Source organism: Pogoniulus pusillus, chromosome 9, assembly GCF_015220805.1.
Source record: "Pogoniulus pusillus isolate bPogPus1 chromosome 9, bPogPus1.pri, whole genome shotgun sequence".
NCBI lineage: Eukaryota > Metazoa > Chordata > Aves > Piciformes > Lybiidae > Pogoniulus > Pogoniulus pusillus.
In genome coordinates, this window is record NC_087272.1 from 33,194,674 (window position 1) to 33,215,547 (window position 20,874).

At 43.2% G+C, this 20,874-nt stretch overlaps 1 protein-coding gene across 6 annotated transcripts in view; it reads left to right on the forward strand.

The window, feature by feature from the left end:
* Positions 1–20,874, forward strand: part of TBC1D1 (TBC1 domain family member 1) — a 118,946-nt gene that overhangs the window by 79,553 nt on the left and 18,519 nt on the right. For 2 of the 6 annotated variants that reach the window (XM_064149128.1, XM_064149123.1), the window contains 7 exons: positions 139–428; positions 2,380–2,508; positions 4,793–4,912; positions 6,085–6,221; positions 15,967–16,152; positions 17,134–17,295; positions 20,409–20,567. In XM_064149128.1, coding sequence (XP_064005198.1) covers positions 139–428; positions 2,380–2,508; positions 4,793–4,912; positions 6,085–6,221; positions 15,967–16,152; positions 17,134–17,295; positions 20,409–20,567 — 1,183 coding nt within the window. The remainder of the gene's footprint in view (positions 1–138; positions 429–2,379; positions 2,509–4,792; positions 4,913–6,084; positions 6,222–15,966; positions 16,153–17,133; positions 17,296–20,408; positions 20,568–20,874) is intronic. The other 4 variants (XM_064149124.1, XM_064149125.1, XM_064149126.1 and 1 more) reach the window with 4 other exon arrangements.

The window sequence follows — 20,874 nt, forward strand, 5'->3', positions numbered from 1 at the left end:
GTCATAAAACATCAGAGATACTTTCTTTGAGCTAGTTTGAAGCAGGTGTCCATGGGATGTGAATAATAACATGGAATTGCAACCTTGATGATCAGTTCTAAACCCAGAGATTGATAACCTTATTTTTTGTACTTCTAGGATCCACCAGCATGTGAAAAGGAGAAAGACAAACTTCCTGCACTCCCTGCAGAAAGCTCTGTCAAGAGCAGTGGGTCAGTAGGTGATCTTTCCAGCAACCTGGATGATTCTGCTCTTGAGCAGTCCGTTACGGTACCTCAGCAAAGCTTTCGGAGGCGAGCCAACACGCTAAGTCATCTGCCAACAGAAAGCCAGGAGTCTCTGGTACCTGTTGAAACATCTCCTTCTGTTCCCCAGAGGAAACTAATGAGGTATCACTCAGTGAGCACAGAGACTCCTCACAAAAGAAAGTAAGACTTACTGAAAGCAGGCTGTGATTTCATTTGTTGAGGGCATATTTGGGAATGACAGTTGCATACCAGGTATGTTCTCTTAATGGATTAGAGATGTATTGCAGCAGCTTGTCGCTCCTTGGAAGTTTGTAGGTGATCTGTTTAAAAACACTTTTAACCTTGGGTGCTCCACAGAGGAGAGAAAACATGGCATCTGCAGTTCCACAGTCTGTGTCACACAGCCAAATGTAAGCACAACCTTAGGATTGCTCCAGAGGGTTTCAGTTATCTTTTTTTTTTCAATGAATATTTGTTATTTTTGGTTGGGTTTGCTGCTGCTTCTTGTCTGTTTATAGAGACAAATGCAGCAGCATTTCTGATGCTGAAAACCTGGCTAATTGGTGGATTCGTTTATGACTTTAAAATAACACAGAAAATGGACAATTAGGCAGTTTGTAATTGTTGAGAGAGGTGAGGGCTTGCTTTTCAATGAACCTATGTAGATTTTACTCACAAAACCCATCTACTACTTGCCTTCACGCTAATGATGTTCAAGCTGTCCTCTTTCAAAAGCCTGCCTCTACCCCTCTGAACTCTCTGCTTAACTCCTCAGCAGTTTTCTTCCCTCCCTCTACCTGCCTTTTTCCAATTACCATGGAAACATTTCTGTCTGTAGGCTTCTGTTGTGTTGCCCAAACTGCTCATTCACACAAATCAGAGAGGAGGAAATCCTTCTGTTCCAGCCAGTTTTTCCCTGCAGGAGGGAGGACAGTAAATGAATGTGCCTGAAATAGGTGATGACAGTGGAAAGAAGAGAATGATAGTACTTGAAAGGAAACAACCTGGGGTGTCTTTTTGTCCCTTCTTTGAACATTTATTTAACCTGTAGAGTTAGATAATGGTTGGGCTCAATGATCTTAAAGGTCTTTTCTAAGCAAAATACTTCAATGACTTGACTTTTTACTCTTAAAAATAGATTTTTTTTTTGTGTAATGCCATTTAGGACTTTTCTTGTTGGTCTGTTATCTTCATGAGATAACCTGAGCAAGCAGCTACAAGCATCAATCACTTCTTACCTTGTTACAGGAATTCCACTAGAGATTAAGTCTATTTTTCATTTCCTAGGTTATTTCTATTTGGGCTTGATCATGTCATTTTTTTGGTATGACCTGAGTGTGTCTGCTTCCTCCCTGGAGATACTCAAAGCCAGGTTGGATGAGGAATTTAGCAATCTGGTCTGGTGGGAGGTGTCCTTGCCCATAGCAGGGATGTTGGGACTAGATGATCTTTAAGATCCCTTCCAACCCAAATCACACTGTGATTCTATGATGATAACTTAAACCAAAAAGAAATCCCTGTTTTTTCCCTTCCATAGCAAATGTACAGAACCAGGAGAAATGGAAACCTTAGAAGTATACTTCAAATTCTCAGAAATCACTACTAGCATGACAGATTTTAAGAGGTCTTATCTATGGTATGAGTGTTTTTGAACAGCTTTACCTCAATGCAGAAATTGTTCCCACAGGTTAAATAAATTTAGTTCTTTCTGTAGCATTTCGCTTCTCATCCATTAGAACTCTTGATCATCTGCCTGGCTTTATCTTAGAAACCAAGAGAAAGCAGGTATGAGGGAAAAAAACGGGGAAGGTTTGGGGGAGCTTAAATTTGTGAACTGAAAATGCCTTGCTGGAGCCTCTTAAGTGTGTGCTGGACCCTTTGCAGCTCAGTTTAATTCGTTTAGCCTCTTACTGCATTCATGTAATAGGTAATGGCTTATTTGTATCTGCCAGGTCCCTTCTAAAGACTAGAGAAGGGATTTCACTTTGTTATTTGTTTTTTTTTTCTTTTGTCTTGTCTTCTTCCTCCTTTCCTCTCCTCCTGTGTTGTGTCCTTTGTGCTACCTCGACTCCATGGCTCGGGTTGGAATCCCCCTCTGCGGTTTGAACACATCTGTTGGCGAATCTCAAAGTTCTCCTGGTCAACTTGCACGTTCTCCTACTCTAGCTCGTCTTAACCCCTCAGCCTCTTCACCCAACTTCTTTAAATACCTAAGGCATAACTCAAGTGGAGAACAAAGTGGGCATTTTGCACAAAAGAGGTGAGCTAGCACCTGTACGTAGTTTGGGGTAGAGTTTGTTTTACCATCTCATGAACATGAAGCTCTGTAGTGTAAGTAGTTAAAATAATTCAATGTAGAACAAAAGGAGTAGATTTTTATGGGAGAGGGAACACTTCACTGCTCTGTTACTGAAGGTAGAGCTGCTACTTAGATAATACTTTCTGATTTAATAAGTAAAATTCCTTCAGACATCTGGATGCATTACTTATTTCAGAGCAAATTGCTCCAAAGCAGCTTCTCATTATGCAGCAGACAGCAGCACTGCTTTAAGTAGTGTGAGGGATGTGTTGCCAAGAAGTTGTGATCCAACTCGTTCTACCCTCTTGAATCATTCCATTCTGTTCTACTTTCTTCATGGTAACATAGAACCACATTAATATTTGGCATTAAAGGCAAATTGAATAAGGTAACTAAATGGAGCAAGAAATAGCAAGAACTTGAGAACTGGTAGAAAAAAAACTCCAGAAAAAAACCTCAACCTGATAAAATAAACCAACCAAACAACCAAACAAAACCAATCCACCTCCCACTTCCCCAAACCAAGAGAACAACAAACCAAAACCGCCAACCCATCAGCTCATACATTAGTCTCAGTTACTTAAGTAATATCAAATGATGTTTTGCTGTGCTTCCATTCATAGAATAAAAATGCATGCAGAGGCCATTGAGAAAAGGATATTAACTCATCATTGTCCCTGAGAAACTGAGCAGCTCCCAAAATATCTGAAGGTTGAAACCCAGTTTTAACCCCTTGAGCTAAAATTCTAGCTCAAAAGGATAGTGAGACCAAATGCCCTTGGAAGCAGTGTCAGCAGTCACTGGCCATTGGCAAGCAATTTCTACTTGTTGCTGTTTTGTTTTGTTCACCTGGGTGAAGTCTTCCTCTTTCCCCAAAGATCCTGAGAAAACACTCATCTGAAAACCTTGTTTCACCAGTTCCTTCAGGTGTGTTTGCTGAGTCCTAACTAGCCTCTCTCAATTTAGCTTCGCCTCAGAAGTATGGTATAGCTCAGGGAAGCAAATGTGAGTCTGCAGGGTCCTCTTTGCTCTTCATTTTGATAAGATTTAATTACATCTTGAAGGGTAAATTCTCAAAAGTAGATTTGGTAATGATTCTGTGTGTCCAGCAGTAACTTTTCTTTCCCTTTCCCTGTCATTTAATGCTATATACCAATGTTGAAACTTTGAGCAACAAGACTGAAAACAGAAATCGATAAGGCTAGCAGATAGGTTAATGAGTTCAAATCAATAAAGTCAAACTGCCCAAGCTGATTGTGATCTGTAAGTGAAAATGCTGTTTAACTGTGATGGATTTACAATGTGATTGTAAGTGAAACCTGCTTGCAGGGTGCACCGTGCTTCGTGCTCAGTCCCAGACACTGAAGAACAGCTTTGCTTCATACTAATGATCATCCCAGAGTATGCCCCCATCTCAATCACACCTTCAGTGCTATATGCCCTCCATATACAGATCTCTATGGTTTAGCAAAATTAGGTTTTTCTTAAACTTAGTTTTTTCAGGAGTGAACTGCCCTACTCTCCTGTTTTTGTGTTCTCAGAATTCTGAATACCATCAGCCAGGGCATTTTCTCTGTTTTCATTCCTTGCAGAAACTGTGGTATTTGAGTTGTTCTCCTTTCCTTCTCTTAATCTTCCTCTGAGTATGCTGAGGGTTTTTCAGAGCAGGATTATGTTGACCAGAAGACTACTGATGAAATTTGATCAGTGCTCCTGTCTGTTGCATAATTAGAGCCACAATGACCAGTCAGAAGGTGCAGCTTTTAACCATAAAGTTCCACAATTGTCTGAATAAGACCCTGCTAATGCTTTAAAAATTGGGCTTTGCCAAAGTCTTATTTTTCACTTAGCAGTGTAATGATTATGAGTGTCAGCTTTTCCTAACCCTTTCCCCCAACCTTAGTCACTGAAACTGATACTCAAATAAATGCTCAGTGGGCATCACTTCTTATTAAGTTAAAGGAATTTACTTGAAACATGTACTACAAATCTTGGACTACAGCAAAGAATAACAACTTTACTGGAAGTCCATTTATTTATAGTGGGACATTTTAGTTTGCCCAAACAAATATGTATTTCAAATGCAGTTTCAGCTTTGACTTTGGTTTCCTTGCTATTCAGGCCTTTAGGATTTAGATGCTTTGGGGTTTTTCTTCTGTTTGAAATGTAGAAGTTTGTATTATTTTTATTCTGTGGGTTTATGCTTCTTTGTTCTAAACTTTACTTTTCCCAACTGCACTCTCAGCATCTCCTACCGTACTGCCTTAAGGAAAAAGCTTCATTCTTCCTCCTCTGTGCCAAATTTCTTAAAATTTCTGGCTCCTGTAGATGAAAATAACACCTCTGACTTTAGGAGCACAACAAGGTAGGGTTCTCTCCTAAAGCCTTGGAGGTAAAACTCTATTTGCAAAGGTTGCTTTGTCTGAATTATTTCAAACGCTTCTCGCACTTGCAACTTCTGATTTGTGCAACGACTCACTTGCATGCATTCTGCATGTGAGTGCTGTCTGAAGGATGCAGCTATCCCAGACTCTTCTCCCATTGAGGCTGCAGAACTTAGCCATTTTGATGTTGTAATGGTCTTGCAACTTCCATCTGTGTACTTCTGTGATGATTCCTGCCAAAGCACTGTGTTGGCAGTTTTCAGTTAAGAGAATATACATAGCTCATCCTAAGCACTGGCAGTGTCCTCAAATTGGAAGGAGGGATGGCCTGTGATATATTCCTCCTAGCTGCTGCCAGAGCTGTTTGTCCAGAACTAAGTTCATTTGCTAAGTTCATTTTATTCTTTCAGCTTCATCAAAGACTCGTGCAGCCATTTAGCCAATGGCAGGGATGAAATGAATTAAAAGTGTAAAGATATAGTGGGTAGAAGTTGTTAGGACTTTTTTTAATAGGAAAGCAACATTACTGCTCACTATTTAAAACTCTCTAGATGTAGTTTGTGGATTACACCAAAGGAGTAACATCCAAGCTTCCTGGACACTGGTACCAAATTTGTTGCTTATATCAGATGGTGATTTAAGAACACAAAGGCTAAAAGTTTTGCTCCACGTTTTTCTGTGAAGGAATATATTACCTACCCAGTTCACAGAAGGTTGGAAGTTTACTTGGTGTCCATAAAGCTTCTTGATGTGTGCTGTTGAAAGTCATTCAGCAGTTGTTTGTGTCTCCTGTGAATTGCTAGAGTTTGTGGATGGCAGAGTGGTAAAGATAAGTTATGGTGTATGTGTCTTCAGTGTGTTGTGTTTAATTCACTGCTGCAAAGAGAGCTGAAAATTAGTTAAAACTGGAGAAGGTAAATTGCACAGAGCTGCTCCAGCCCCTTTTGGGGAACCTAAATGTTGTATGCAGCCTTGTATAAGCCTGCTGCCACAAAGCAAGCTTCACATACCTACCACTGAGAGCTTTGGCCCAGCATGTGCACAGCGCACTGCACTCCTTGGCTCATGTTATGGTGTTCACTGAAGACTGTGTGACTGTGATGAGCAGATTCAGGTAACCTACTCACAAAGCCTCTTTGTCCCACCATTTTAGTGACTATGAGTCCAAGCACAGCCAGCAGGCCAGTGGGGACAGCCCTGTCAGGACTCGCCGGCACTCCTGGAGGCAGCAGATATTCCTGCGAGTGGCGACCCCGCAGAAAGCCTGTGATTCTCCCAGCAGATATGATGGTAAAGTCTGTGCTTGTTGCCTCCCATGAATGGTCTTGGTGGATATAGACTTGTGAAGTGCAGATTGCTTTGTAGACGTGGCACTTCACCATGGTTTTGCAGCCACGGTGGTGTTAAGTCGGACTCCATGACCTCCAGTTCAGAGGCCCACGACATATGAAGGGCATCAAACTGCTGTTGGAGATGGTCCAGAGAGGGCCATGAAGATGATCAGAAGGTTGGGGACAGGCTGTGAGAGTTGGGGCTGTTCATCATGGAGAAGAGAAGGCTCTGGGGAGACCTTCCAGTACCTGAAGGAGGCTACAAAAAAAGACAGGAAGGGACTTTTTACAAGGACTGGTAGTGAGAGGAGAGAAGAGAGGGGGAATAAATTGAAGACAGAAGAGGAGAGATTTATGCTGGAGGTCAGGAAGAAATTCTTTACAGTGAGAGTTGTGAGGCACTGGAACAGGTTGCCCAGGAAGGTCGTGGATGCCTCCTTCCTGGAGGTGTTCAAGGCCACATCAAGTGAGGTCTTGAGCAACCTGACTTAGTGGAGAGCATCCTTGTCAGTGCTAGAAAGGTTGGAAGTTAATGATCTTGAGGCTTCCTTCCGACCCAGACTGTTCTATGAATTTATGAATCTGAGATGCATTTTCCAACTGAAGCTATTTTTTGTCTACCAAGTAGACAAACTTGCCCAGTGCTCTGTCTTCAATACTGAAGGGGCAGCACTAAACCATGTCCCAGGACTCAAGGTGTGGTCACAGTATCACAGTATCACCAAGGTTGGAAGAGACCTCACAGATCATCAAGTCCAACCCTTTACCACAGTGCCCAAGGCTAGACCATGGCACCAAGTGCCACATCCAACCTTGCCTTGAACTGCCCCAGGGACGACGACTCCACCACCTCCCCAGGCAGCCCATTCCAGTGCCTAATGACTCTCTCAGTGAAGAACTTTCTCCTCACCTCGAGCCGAAATTTCCCCTGGCGCAGCCTGAGGCTGTGTCCTCTTGTTCTGGAGCTGGCCACCTGAGAGAAGAGAGCAACCTCCTCCTGGCCACAACCACCCTTCAGGTAGTTGTAGACAGCAATAAGGTCACCCCTGAGCCTCCTCTTCTCCAGGCTAAACAACCCCAGCTCCCTAAGCCTCTCCTCGTAGGGCTGTGCTCAAGGCCTCTCCCCAGCCTCGTCGCCCTTCTCTGGACACGCTCAAGCATCTCAGTGTCCTTCCCAAACTGGGGGGCCCAGAACTGAACGCAGTACTCGAGGTGTGGTCTGACCAGTGCAGAGTACAGGGGCAGAATGACCTCCCTGCTCCTGCAGTGCCTAGTGCAAGGGGAAAATCACTTCCCTAGTCCTGCTGGCCACACTATTGCTAATCCAGGCCAGGATGCTGGTGGCCTTCTTGGCCACCTGGGCATACACTGGCTCATGTTTAGCCAGCTGTTGGTCAGCACCCCCAAGTCTTTCTCTGCTGGGCACTCTGCCCCAAACCTGGAGCATTCATAGGACTGGTGTGACTAAAGTGCAAGACATCCAAAATGCTCTCCTATACTTCAAGTCATAATGAAGGAGCCTTTCTGTGAGGCTACTTTTTTTTTTGCAGGCTTGATACATCTTTTTGGGACTGGATTGTTTTTGAAAGCCACAAAATCTTCCCACGTTAAATAGGGGAAAAAAAAAAAACTTAAATTGCCTATCCAAGCATTTCCTCTGAGACATAATAGCTGCAAGATACAATCTTAACAACCTGCAGCTGGGTAAGCAGAGCAGTTGGAGAAACAAGGGTGGCCAACATGGAAAACAGGAAGTGCTATTAATAGGAGGAGGGATTTGAAGTATCTGGCCTTTTCCTTCACTCCTGTTTTCATCTTCTGGTGTGGTTCCAAGATACATAGTCAATTTGGGAACAGAGGGGGGAAACTCAAGAATTAGGTGGTTTCTTTTTTTTTCTATTTATAACAAGTATTAGGTTTTTTCCGTTTGGATTTTCATGCATCTCCTGGAGCATTTTTGGCAGTAAAGGATACTAGAGTTGGGGCTGTTCAGCCTGGAGAAGAGAAGGCTCCAGGAAGACCTCATTGCGGCCTTTCAGTACCTAAAGGGGGCCTACAAGAGAGCTGGGAAGGGACTTTTTACTAGGGCTTGTAGTGCTAGGACAAAGGGGAATCGACTGCAGCTTGAGGAAGGTAGATTGAGACTGGATATTAGAAAAAGGTTCTTTGCAGTGAGCGTGGTGAGACACTGCAGCAGATTGCCCAGGGAGCTTGTGGATGCCCCCATCCTGGAAGTGTTTGAGGCCAGATTGGATGTGGCCTGGAGCAACCTGGTTTGGTGGAAGGTGTCCCTGCCAATGTCAAGGGGGTTGCAACTAGATTTGGAGGTCCCATTCTAAGAAGCTATGAATCTCTGTAGCCTTTGAGAGAGCCATTGCACAGATTGCAGAATCACAGACTGTCAGGGAGATGATCTTGCACTGGACTCACCACTACAGTTCACTTGGTAATCTCTGTAGCTCCAAAGCAAATGACATTCATCATCTCGTTCCTCTTCCTTTCACATTCTGTCAAGGAGAAGCAGCACTTGAGGGTGCTTCCACTTAGCTTTTTCCCCACTCCTTCCCCCTGCTTCTGCACATATCTTCCCAGTGAAACATTATGCAGTTTGCTGCTTGGCAAGATGGACAGGTGATCTCTAGTAAGCCTGAAGATGAGGCTGATCACCAGTTTGGAGATCTGGAAAGGATTTTCTGCATAGGTTAAATGATCTGTACTGGTTTTTATTGCTTTCCAGCTGGTAGCTGTGGGTTTAGATGGTTGAATTACGCTAGTTCTGCTGTAGCAAGCCGCAGTTGAAATGGCCAGCCTCCTCTTCTCCTGTTAATGGAAGGGTTGTGCTGCTGCAGGTGATGTGGAGCACTGGAGGGCAGCATTTCTCTCACCACCACCCTGAGACACACTCAGTGTCTTGTCCTCTGTAAGCTTTCTTTTTCTTCATTTGTGGGAGTGGAGTGAGTGTTGTGTCCTGCAAAGTGGAGAGGTGGAAAAAGAGGAGGACAAGTCACTTAACAAAACAGATCACACTTTGTGCTGTTACAACAATATATTGCTTTTGAAAGGTTTTCATTAATCTCTGTTTTCTAAAGTCTTTTTTTGGTCTGTTTTCTACATATCACCTTCCCTGGAAGTGTTTAAAGACACTCAGATGTGGTGCTAAGGGACATGGTTTAGCACCAGACTTGTTAGAGTTAGATAATAATTGGACTCAATGACCTTGGATGCATCCTTGAGGAAGATGTCCCTACCCATGGCAGAAGGTTGGAACTAGATGATCTTCAAGATCCCTTTCAACCATTCTATGATTCTATGATCTCAAAGGTCTTCTCCAGCTGAAACAATTCTGTGATTCTATGGGTATACAACATTCATTCTAGATCTCTCACTCATTGTCTTGAACATTCTAAGTAATAAGTGTTTCTTTATTCTCTACCCACCCTACTGATAGCCAGATTTTCAACTTTCTGTAGAGCTTCTTCAAACAGAGCCACATTCTGTTGCTATACAGATGGTTTTGAACTTCCTTATTCTCTGTCATCACTGATAAAAAGGGGAAGGGGACAACCTCGTAGTCATTCTAAACCAGTTAGCCCCCCAAAAAGTGGTAAGTTTTCGACCAGACCAGTCTTCTAGTGCCACTCACAGTATTACACAAGCACTAGAGTAGGGATAGATGTGTGAAAGCTGAGGGTGAGTGCTCTCACCCTTCTAAGGAGCAGGATGCACTGAAGAATCACATATCATGAAGTCCAGCAATTATCTAACTCTCATGGCTGGTGCTAAACCATGTCCCCAGCACCACATCTCCATGGCTTTTAAACACCTCTAGGGATGGGAATTCATCTCCATGAGGAACCTGTTCCAGTATTTGAGAACTCATCCAAAACATCTGTACAGGAAAAAAGAAACCCCTTGATTTGTCCAGATGAGCTGTGTTTCAGTCTCTGGCAAACTCTTAAATCCTAAGTGCTGAAGAAGAGGTTAATTTGAAGTATTGTTCCTCTCTACCCTAGCTGTGATTAACACCTACCTTCTCCTCATGTGCTTTGTGGTGAGGATTGTGTCATGATTTAACCAAAATGTTTTGAAATGAGTCTTGTTGTAGTAGTTCAAATACTCTAAATTGTTGCTGTGCCATTCTGTACTTAAGGTGTTTATGTGGTGTGAGTTATTTGTAATGTGTCATCTAAGGCCATTTAATGGACTCTTTATAAAATCATTTTGGTTGGAAAAGACCTTTAAGATCTCTGAGTCCAACCATTCTCTAACTCTACCAAGTCTGGTGCTAAACTATGTCCCTCAGCACCACATCTCTGCCTCTTTCAAACACCTAAAGGATGAGGATTCAACCACCTCTCTGGGAAGCCTGTTCCAGTCTTTGAGAACCGTTTCAGTCAAGAAGTTTCTTCTAACATCCAGCCTAAGCCTCCCATAGTGCAACTTCAGGGCATTTCCTCTTGTTGTATAAATTAACTCATCCTAGTTAATTATTAATGAAGTAATGACTAGATTTGTAAGTACTGTAGGAAAGCCAATTGTTTAGAATTGGTGACTCAGCTCTGTCACTCTCAGAGTGAATAGATGCTCCTAATCTTGATTTGCAGCACAGGAGCTTGGCTGTAAGCAGAAATTACCACACACAAGCTGTGATGTCTTCTGTCCCATTGAAGTGTCAGGGCATTTGTTCCTCAGTACTAAATGGGTTGTACTTGGAGTGAGTGGTTATTTTTTAAGAAGTTCTTGACTTTAAAAACAAATTCAAGCTCTAAAGCATCTCTCAGAGCTGTTTTAGCTGTTTTGAAATACACAGTATTTCAATAATTCCTCATTTAGCCTTTGCCTACAGTTTTATGTCAGACTAAAGCAACTTGCTGCTTCTTGTGATGCCCTGTCTGAAGCTTTGTGATAGCAGAAGACTCTTGGTCATCTTAGCACGTTTGGTTATATTGCAGATATCTGTGTAAAATAATAGGAATATTATATCCATGGTTAATAGGAGTTTGCTGATGCTCTGATTTTGTATCATCTATGAAAGAAGGTGTTCAGGACAAGAGGAAATGGCCTCAAGTTGCACTGGGGGAGGTTTAGGTTGGATCTTAGAGAGAAATTCTTTTTGGGAAGAATGGTCAGACATTGGAACAGGCTGCTCAGGGAGGTGATGGAGTCACCATGCCTGGAGGTGTTCAAGGAAAGTGTGGACTTTGGGACATGTTTTAGTGGGCATGGTGGTTTTAGGTTGGACTCAATGATCTTAGAGGTCTTTTCCAACCAAAACAAATCTCTGATTCTGTGATCGATGCAACATTTCCATCTGCTTCATGAGCACATTCATCTGCAGTTCTTTACCTTGCACATGTTCTCACAAGCACAGGAGCTCTGGTGGCTTTCCCAGTGAAGCACACCCTTTGTTGAAGAATGCTCTGTTTGGACCCACAGACTTGTTAAATTGTGTTGTGCAGAATAGTTCAGAAAGGGTTCTCCAAGTCTGAACTTCAAATCTGCATGTTGGTAAAATATAATAATGCATTTTGAGTCCACTCACTCCTGAGCCTGAAAGAGCAGAAGTATGGTGGGCTTGGAAGTGGCATGTATGGAGATAGAATTTCATCTGGAAGCTACCAAGAAGGGAGGAATCTGAAAGGAGTGCAGGTCAAACATGGAATAAGAGTCAACAAAAGGTGATGAGGTTGGCAGCTGAACACGGAAGCAAGCTTTCAGTGTGTGCTGAAGTGTTCAGGTCCTGCTCAAGTGCAGTTACTAATCTCAGAGAAGTTTTGAAGGCTGCACATTACCTGGCTGTTAGCACATAGCAGTTTGGTTGGATGGAGCATGAGCTCCCACTTAGGTTCAGCTGAGTTGCTCTGCTGTTTAGTGTTGTTCTCTCCCTGTCCTCCAGGTCATTCGTGCATAATGAAGAAATGCTCACTTTCTTGATGCAGTATTTCTGCTCTGTCTGTTCTGGATGGGGAAGCTGGGTGGCATGTATGTCTGTCTGTCTGTCACCCTGTTGATGATATTGATGGACTTGTGCTAGGGCTGACTTAACCCAGTGTCTGCTTTTTACTGTGATTTGAGGCCTTACCTGCACATTCCACTTCCCCCCGCCCTTTTCCAGTTGAGCAGCTGATGTAACTTCAGGCAGGCCACCTGAGCAGTTAGACAGGTTCATTTGGGTTGCTATACATCCTGCTACCTGCCAGCATGGAAATGGGAGGGAGAGCAGGTTGTGAATGTGCTGCACTTTATCAGATTAGACTTTAGACTTTTCTGTTAAATGCCCACAAGTGATAAAGAAAAGATAGAAAAGCAGCTGCCACTTGGAAGACAAAATCAAGCCTAGGACTCTTCCACAGAAGAATTAGAGGTAGGGTTGATGTTCAGCCTGTAGAGCTTTGTAACCTTTTGGTTTTCTTTTACAGACTTAACCGTTGTGAGTAAATTTCTTTTGCTAATAGTGATCTTATCAGGTTAGTCGGTAACAGACAAGAAATGTTCAGTCTAGACGGAAGCAGGACCATGAACTTCAGTAATTAATGTTTTGCAGTAGTTTAGTGGTGCCACAGTTAAATTTGATCACTGTAGGACAAGAAGTGAGTAGCAACTCAGATAAATAAAAGGTGACATTTGCTAAGTCGGTGCTCGAGGGCCAAGCCACAAAATTTGCACTGAGAAAGTGAGATGTGCATGTTTAAATAGGAGGATTTTAGGACTTGGATGTGTTCATTCTTGCCTTAGGAATGCAGTGTGCTGACTCATTTCCTTGCATGTTTTTTGGCAGCCTGGGTTTTTTGCAGGTGTGTAACCATAGACTACCTCTGTAGCTAGTCTGCTGTTTTCTAACACATGTATGCATAAAACCAGAATACATGACTGACTCTAAAGGATATCCATAAACCACTTGAGAGGATGTGTAGGGTGATACTTTTTACCCCAAAATGTGTGTGCATTCTGTATTGGGAGCTCAGAATTGCACCAAGAAGTGACTAGACCACTGCTAACATGCAGTGGATAAGCCTATACCTACTTGGATCGCTTCCACTTTCTGCATTTGTATTCCTCTTTCTTTGTGCATGCAGAGAAAATGAAACATTTTCATTCAAGATGGTAGTTTTGTTTTCTATCCAAGCAAATTAAGGCAGTCCTACCAGCATTATCCTTACAAGCAGTACCTTTATAATGTTCTTCAGTAAAAATGAGCATGAAAGCTACTATGTGTACAGAACATTGTTGGCAGTGTGTGCATCAAATGCAAACACTGAGGATTATCAAGAGTGTTCCTGCTCTACCTGATGACATTTACACATTTACTTAGAGGTCTTTTTGGAGTTACAACTCTTTCCCCAGGGGGAAAGAAACAAACATTTGTTGTAAAGAAACAAACATAAAAAGTCAATTAATGTTTCTCAGTTTCTTTTATAAAACACAAGAAAATGTATTCATGGCGTTGACATTTTTCAGAACTAGATGCATTTTGGAATGCTTCTGTCAGTGCTTCCTGCTTGTCTTTGCAACATCCTCATTGCCTTTGAAGTGCCCAGCGTGTATCTTTTGCCTAATGCCCATTCCCCTGAAGGTCACAGTTCTCTGGAACTCTGTAGACACCCAAAGTTTGGGTAGCCACACTTCTTTGCAGAGTGCAAGCTTGTAAATGTTTCCTATGTACTGCATTTATTTTTATGTGTGTATATTTTAGCCCTTGAATTTAACTGTGGTGCCCAAGAAATTACTCTTGTGTAAGGAAACAAGTGGGTTTGGACCCACCCTGTTTGTCAACTCACTCTTTGAGAGGAAAAGTTTGACAGTGGCAAAACTTACAAAAGCAAAAGCCAACAGCTGTGACCCTTTCCATTCTTATTGAGTTACCTGAGTTGCCTTTCAGCAAACAAGAAAAGAACAGCTTCCTATGCACCATGTGAGTCAGTACATGGTAGCTTTCTGAGCAGAGTCTGAGGGGATGAAAACCTTCCTGTTGTGTTAGTTTATAGAGATAATTAGTGTGTGTGTGGGGTAATTTAAAATCTTTATCACTGTGCTAGGCAGTGATAATGAAATCAACTGCAAGCTGGGACACAGAATAATTGTTTCAGCAGTGTCCCCCCAGGAGTTGTTTGAAATAGCATGCACAGATGGACTTGCTCTTGGCTGAAGAGTCTGGGGAATGGGTTTTATTGCACTGCTTTTGAGCCATTTTCTTCCCTGCACAGCTGGTCAGTTTGCCCTCAGGGTGACATTTCACAGCCATTCCATTTGGCTGAAGAAGTGGTGTTGTGATGGCTTTTTGACCGTTGCTTTTCAAGGTGGTGAATTGAGTCATTTTACTTTTAGATACAGGTTATATCAAAGACCGTTGAGCCTTCAGAGAAGCTGCATAAAGCAGTCAAATTAAGTGATACTGCAGCAGGCACTACGAAAACAAAGTGTAAGCATTTGTGCTTCTTATGTTGAGAACTTGATTAAAGCCAATCCTGTTTATCCTTTTTCTGAAAACAAAATAGTTCTCATAGAACCATAAAAGTCTTTTCCAACCTTAAGGATCATCAAGTCCAACCTTATACCTGACACCTCCATCTGCCTGAAATCTATTTAGCTCTCACTTTATTTTGTAACATGTTCAGTCTTAGAAGTATTCACATGCATGACCAAAAGAAGCATTTCTTGGTAGACCAGCTGATGCCAAAAGAAAAAGCACAGAAGGTTATGACATGGTTAAAAGTTAGAAGGGAGAGAAAACACGTCTGAGGTGCCTGTCTCCCTTTCTACCTGTTTACTTAAAGAACTGGTCATCCTCCCATTGTATGGCCTTAGGTGGTGGTGTGTTTGTGCAGCTAAGGGTGTGTGTTTTCTTTGTTAAGCACACCTTGGAGATTATTCTCTAAATTATGGGAGTGCTGTATTTGATTCGTTCTGCTCTTTGAATCCTGCAAGCTTTCAGCTGTAGGTTGCATTTTGGCAAATTTTCAAGCTTGCCCGTTCCTTTCTTAGTTCTGGCCTTGTAAGGCTGGAGTTAGCAAGCTATGGGCTTAGGGTATGGTACAGCATTTTCATCAAGTGGTAGAAAAAAGTGCTCCAAGCTTTGGCCTGTGTGATTCCTGCTCAGAAGCAGCTTGTAAATCTGAAACTGTCATTTGGCAGGGGGGTATTGGACTCAATGGTTTTCAGATGTGCCTTCCAACCGCTAGCATTCTCTGGCTCTGTGAATCCTTGCTTGGTTTAGAAGGACTTTTTCTAGCTGAGGGCAGATTATGTTTAGACTGGATCATAGGAAGAAGTTCTTAACTACAAGGGTGATGGGATTCTGGAATAGGCTGGAGGTGTTCAAGGCCAGGTTGGGTGAGGTCTTGAACAGCTGAGTCTGGTTGAGAAGCATTCCTGTCCACAGCAGGGAAATTGGAGTAGATGATCTGTGAGGCCCCTTCCAAACTAAGCCATTCTAGATTCTCTGATAGGTATTGCTACCTGATATATATATATATATATATGCACATCTAGACATCTGGTTGTGTTGCTGAGGGACATGGTTCAGCTTCAGACTTGGCAGATTTAGAGAATGGTGGGATCAATGATCTTAAAGGTCTTTTCCAACCAAAGCAGTTCCATGGTTCCTATGTGTGCGTGCATGTGTATGTACAGTCTTTGAAAATGTGGCCCTTCATTGGCCTGTTTGTGAGAGACAAGCACTTGACAACAGGTTTTCTCTTTCAAAGATTACTCTGAACTGGGAGAACTTCCCCCGAGGTCCCCACTGGAACCAGTGTGTGAAGATGGTCCCTTTGGGCCTGTGAAAGAAGAAAGGAAGCGGACACCCCGAGAGCTTCGTGAGCTGTGGAAGAAAGCCATTATTCAGCAGATACTGCTCCTCAGAATGGAGAAAGAAAACCAGAAGTTACAAGGTTGGTGAAGTTCTTGATTACAGCCTACTGTATCACCAGTTCATTTGGGATTTGCTCTGTATATTGAACCAAACCTTAATGAAACATTTCAGGCACAAAAAGGTAAATCAGGTCAGCAGCATTTCCCTCAGCAATCTTGGGTTTAAACTGAAAGAGGGGAGGTTTAGACCAGAGGTTAGGAATACATTCTTTACACTGAGACACTGGGACGGGTTGGCCAGGGAGCTTGTGGATTACTCCTCCCTGGAGGTGTTCAAGGCCTGGTTGGATGAAGCCTTAGCAGTTTGTTCTAGTGAGAGTGTGCCTGCCCATGACAGGGAGATTTAAACTAGATGATCTTGCAGGTCCCTTCCAGTCCAAACCATAGAATCATAGAATCAACCAGTTTGGAAGAGACCACCAAGATCATCTAGTCCAACCTAGCACCCAGCCCTAGCCAGTCAACTAGACCATGGCACTAAGTGCCTCATCCAGGCTTTTCTTGAAGACCCCCAGGGACGGTGCCTCCACCACCTCCCTGAGCAGCCCATTCCAATGGGAAATCACTCTCTCTGCCAACAACTTCCTCCTAACATCCAGCCTAGACTTCCCCCAGCACAACTTGAGACTGTGTCCCCTTGTTCTATTGGTGGTTGCCTGGGAGAAGAGGCCACCCCACAGCTGGCTACAGCGTCCCTTCTGGTAGTTGTAGACAGCAATGAGGTCACCCCTGAGCCTCCTCTTCTCTAGGCTAAACAACCATTCTATGAATCTATGTGTATTGCATATAGTATCTTAAAAAAGCAGCCAAGCAAAGCCCAAACAACAAAATATAAAACAGAACACCCCCAATCATGAAAGAAAACAAATGAGACATGTAATATTTCAGAACAAAGAGGGTTCAGTTTTAGGTGGACTGCATGATGGACTTCTAAGTTAAATTAACCCATTTTGCAAACAATAGACAATCTTAACTGGTGCTTTCACTGTGTCACTTGCTAGCTTCAGAAAACAATCTGCAGAACAGACGTCTGAAACTTGACTATGAAGAAATCACACCATGCCTGAAAGAGGTCACTTTGATTTGGGAAAAAATGTTGAGTGCACCTGGGAGGTCAAAGACAAAAGTTGATGTGGAAAAAATACACTCTGCTGTTGGGCAAGGTAAGCACAGTTTGGGATTCTGAGTTACTGAAATGCATACAAATTGTTTTATAAAAGGAAGGAGGTGACCTCTCTTAACCACTCCTTATAACCAGATTCTCACTTCAAGGGTTCCTCAGTTGCTGATTGAAGATGTGACAATGTTCAAGGTCTTTGTGGTTATGGGAATGCAAATCACAGCCCCTTAGAGCAGTGCTGTGTTACTGGGTTTACAGTGCTTGGTGTTCTTCTTTGAAGAATATTTATTCACACAGGGGAGTTTTACAGTGCTTCAGTGTAATAGAATCATTGCAATCTGATTTTATAAATTAAAAGATGTGATGAAATAAAAAAAGCCTGGATAATGTCAAAGAAATTACTTAAAATACAAGAGTGAAGAATCTGTCTGCACTGTTATCTGGAAATTCTCTCCTCAGCCTGGTTATAGTGTGGATGCAGACAGTACATGTGGATGTCTCTGGGGGACTGCCTACAGTCTGACATCAGTAAGGCATTCTGCCTGCAAGCATCACCTAGAGGCTTCCTCAAAGCTGCAGGGCTGAGCAGCCAGCTTGTCTCTCCACTGTGTTAAAGTAATATAAGCTAAAGCAGGGTTTAAATGTTCCAAGAAATTGGGTTATTGCTTGAATTTTGAAGCTCTCACTACAAGAAAGACATTGAGCTGCTGGAGCAGGTCCAGGGAAGGGCAATGAAGCTGGCAAAGGGTCTGCAGAACAGGTCTGGTGAGAAGCAGCTGAGGGAACTGGAGCTGTTTAGTCAGAAGAGACCTTTTCACTCTCTACAAATCCCTGAAAGGAGGTTGGATTGAGGTGGGGTTTTGTTTCTTCTCCCTATAACAAGTGATAGGACAAGAGGAAATGGCCTCAATTTGTACCAGGGGAGATTTAGGTTGGATATTAGAAGAAACTTCTTGACTGAAAAGGTTCTGAAAGACTGAAACAAGCTCTCCAGTGAGGTGGTGGTACCTTCCCTGGAAGTATTTAAAAGCCAGAGATGTGGTGCTTTTGTAGAGATGTAGCAGCAGAGTTAGATAGAGTTAGGTGATGATTGAACTCACTGATCTCAAAGCCCTTTTCCAAACCAAAACAATTCTGGATTCTGTTCTGTGATTCAGTGTTTGTGCCATGGCTGGACCCAAAGGCTTTATGCCGAGTGCAGTATGTAGCCAGTGATGAAGATAGCTACTCCAAAGAGTGGAGTATGCTTCTGCACAAAGCTTTCCAGTATCTGCAGGAAACATCAAGAATTGGCCACTAGCAGAGGTTTAGTGTTCTAAACATTGCAGCTGCCTCTATGCAGTTATCCAAGCCAATTAAACCAAGCTGTCCTTTAAAGTTGTGTAGGTAAGTCTAGATTCCAATCCAATGTCATGGAATCCTAGAATGGTTGAGGTTGGAAGGGACATTGTGTTCTTGTGTAGGTGATTTAACCTTGTGCTTAATAAACTGTATGTATGTAACAATAAACTTGATTTTACTTTCAATATTTTGCACATAGGTAACAATGAAAGCTACCTTTACCTCTGTGAAATTGTTAAGTATCACTGAATCACAGAACTGTCAGGGCTGGAAGGGACCTCAGAGATCATCCAGTTCCAATACCTCTGCCATGAGCAGAGACACCTCACATTAGATCAGGTTACTCAGAGCCACATCCAGCCTGGCCTTAAAAACTTCAAGGGATGAGGCTTCCACCAGCACCCTGGGCAACCAAATCCAGTGTCTCACCACCTTCATGGTGAAGAGCTTCTTCCTAACATCCAATCTGAATCTACCTACTCATAGTTTTGCTCCATTCCCCCTAGTCCTATCACTACCTGACATCCTAAAAAGTCCCTCACCAGCTTTCTCCTAGGCCCCCTTCAGATAGGGAAAAGCCACAGTAAGGTCTCCTTGGAGCCTTCTCTTCTCCAGACTCTAACCCCAACTCTCTCAGTCTGTCTTCATAGGAGCGGTGCTCCAGCCCTCTGATCACCCTCGTGGCCCTTCTCTGGGCATGTTCCAAGTAGCACCATTCCTTCTCATAGAAAAAGAAACTCGTGCTTTAAAACATTTTTAAGCACCAGTCATCCAGCAAATCCAGCAGCAAAGCTGGCAACTCCACACCAACTTCCTGACTGGCTGTCTGCTTTCTGTTATAGGCTCTAGATCATGTCTCCTTTGTACTTGTTTATGCTTTTGGTATGTTTGCATCCTACCTCCCTAAAGCTTTCTCCTAGCAACAAGAGTGTCAGCCCCCCAGTTTAGGAAGGACACTGAGATGCTTGAGCGTGTCCAGAGAAGGGCGACGAGGCTGGGGAGAGGCCTTGAGCACAGCCCTACGAGGAGAGGCTGAGGGAGCTGGGATTGGTTAGCCTGGAGAAGAGGAGGCTCAAGGGTGACCTTATTGCTGCCTACAACTACCTGAAGGGTGGTTGTGGCCAGGAGGAGGTTGCTCTCTTCTCTCAGGTGGCCAGCACCAGAATGAGAGGACACAGCCTCAGGCTGTGCCAGGGGAAATTTAGGCTTGAGGTGAGGAGAAAGTTCTTCCCTGAGAGAGTCATTGGACACTGGAATGGGCTGCCCGGGGAGGTGGTGGAGTCGCCGTCCCTGGGGCTGTTCAAGGCAGGATTGGACGTGGCACTTGGTGCCATGGTCTGGCCTTGAGCTCTGTGGTAAAGGGTTGGACTTGATGATCTGTGAGGTCTCTTCCAACCTTGGTGATACTGTGATACTGTGAATTAGTGACGAATGTTCATTAGTTCTATTGCAGTGCTTTATGTGGAACAATGGGAAATAAGCATCTAACATTTTGGAGGCAGGTATTGCAGTTCTTGCTGCCCCTTCTAGTACTTCTCAGACTGGATATGAGCACTAACCTTGGGCAGCTCACACTGTTTCTACCTTAAACTTTCCCATTTAAGATGCTGCCTGTTATTGGTTGAGGAAGTATAAGCACTGTAGTTTGATCTGCTTCTATGGTCTACTGGAGATAGCAGATATGATCGAGCAGATAGGCATCTGCTTGCACATCTAACAGATATAGATCTTCAGTTCCTCAATCCTGTTAGCTCAACTACAGCTGAACCCTCAGTGTGACTACAAATTACTGTTTTAATGACTTTCCTCTCTCAGGAGTGCCACGTCACCATCGTGGAGAGATCTGGAAGTTTCTAGCAGAGCAATACCATCTTAAACATCAGTTTCCCAGTAAACAACCACCAAAGGACACACCTTACAAAGAACTCCTAAAGCAGCTAACTTCTCAACAACATGCCATACTTATTGACCTTGGTAAGTACAGGAATGGTCTGATACTAAAATAAGGGCTTTGTGGTCTCTGGAAGTGAATTAAATGAAAGAAGCTAACAGACAGAAAGCCTTTCTTCATTTAATAGCAGTTTGTTGGGAAGAGCTGCTTTGCACCTGGTGTCTGTTCCTTGACACCATTAGGAAAATGTGCATTTCAAGCAGAGGAATCCTTTGCAGTGTGGTATAAGAAGTTGCTAGGTGTAACTGTGATGAATCTGTACGTCAGACCTAGACAGTGAACTCCACAGACACCTGGAGTACAAATGATCAAGAAAGAAAGTCAGTATTT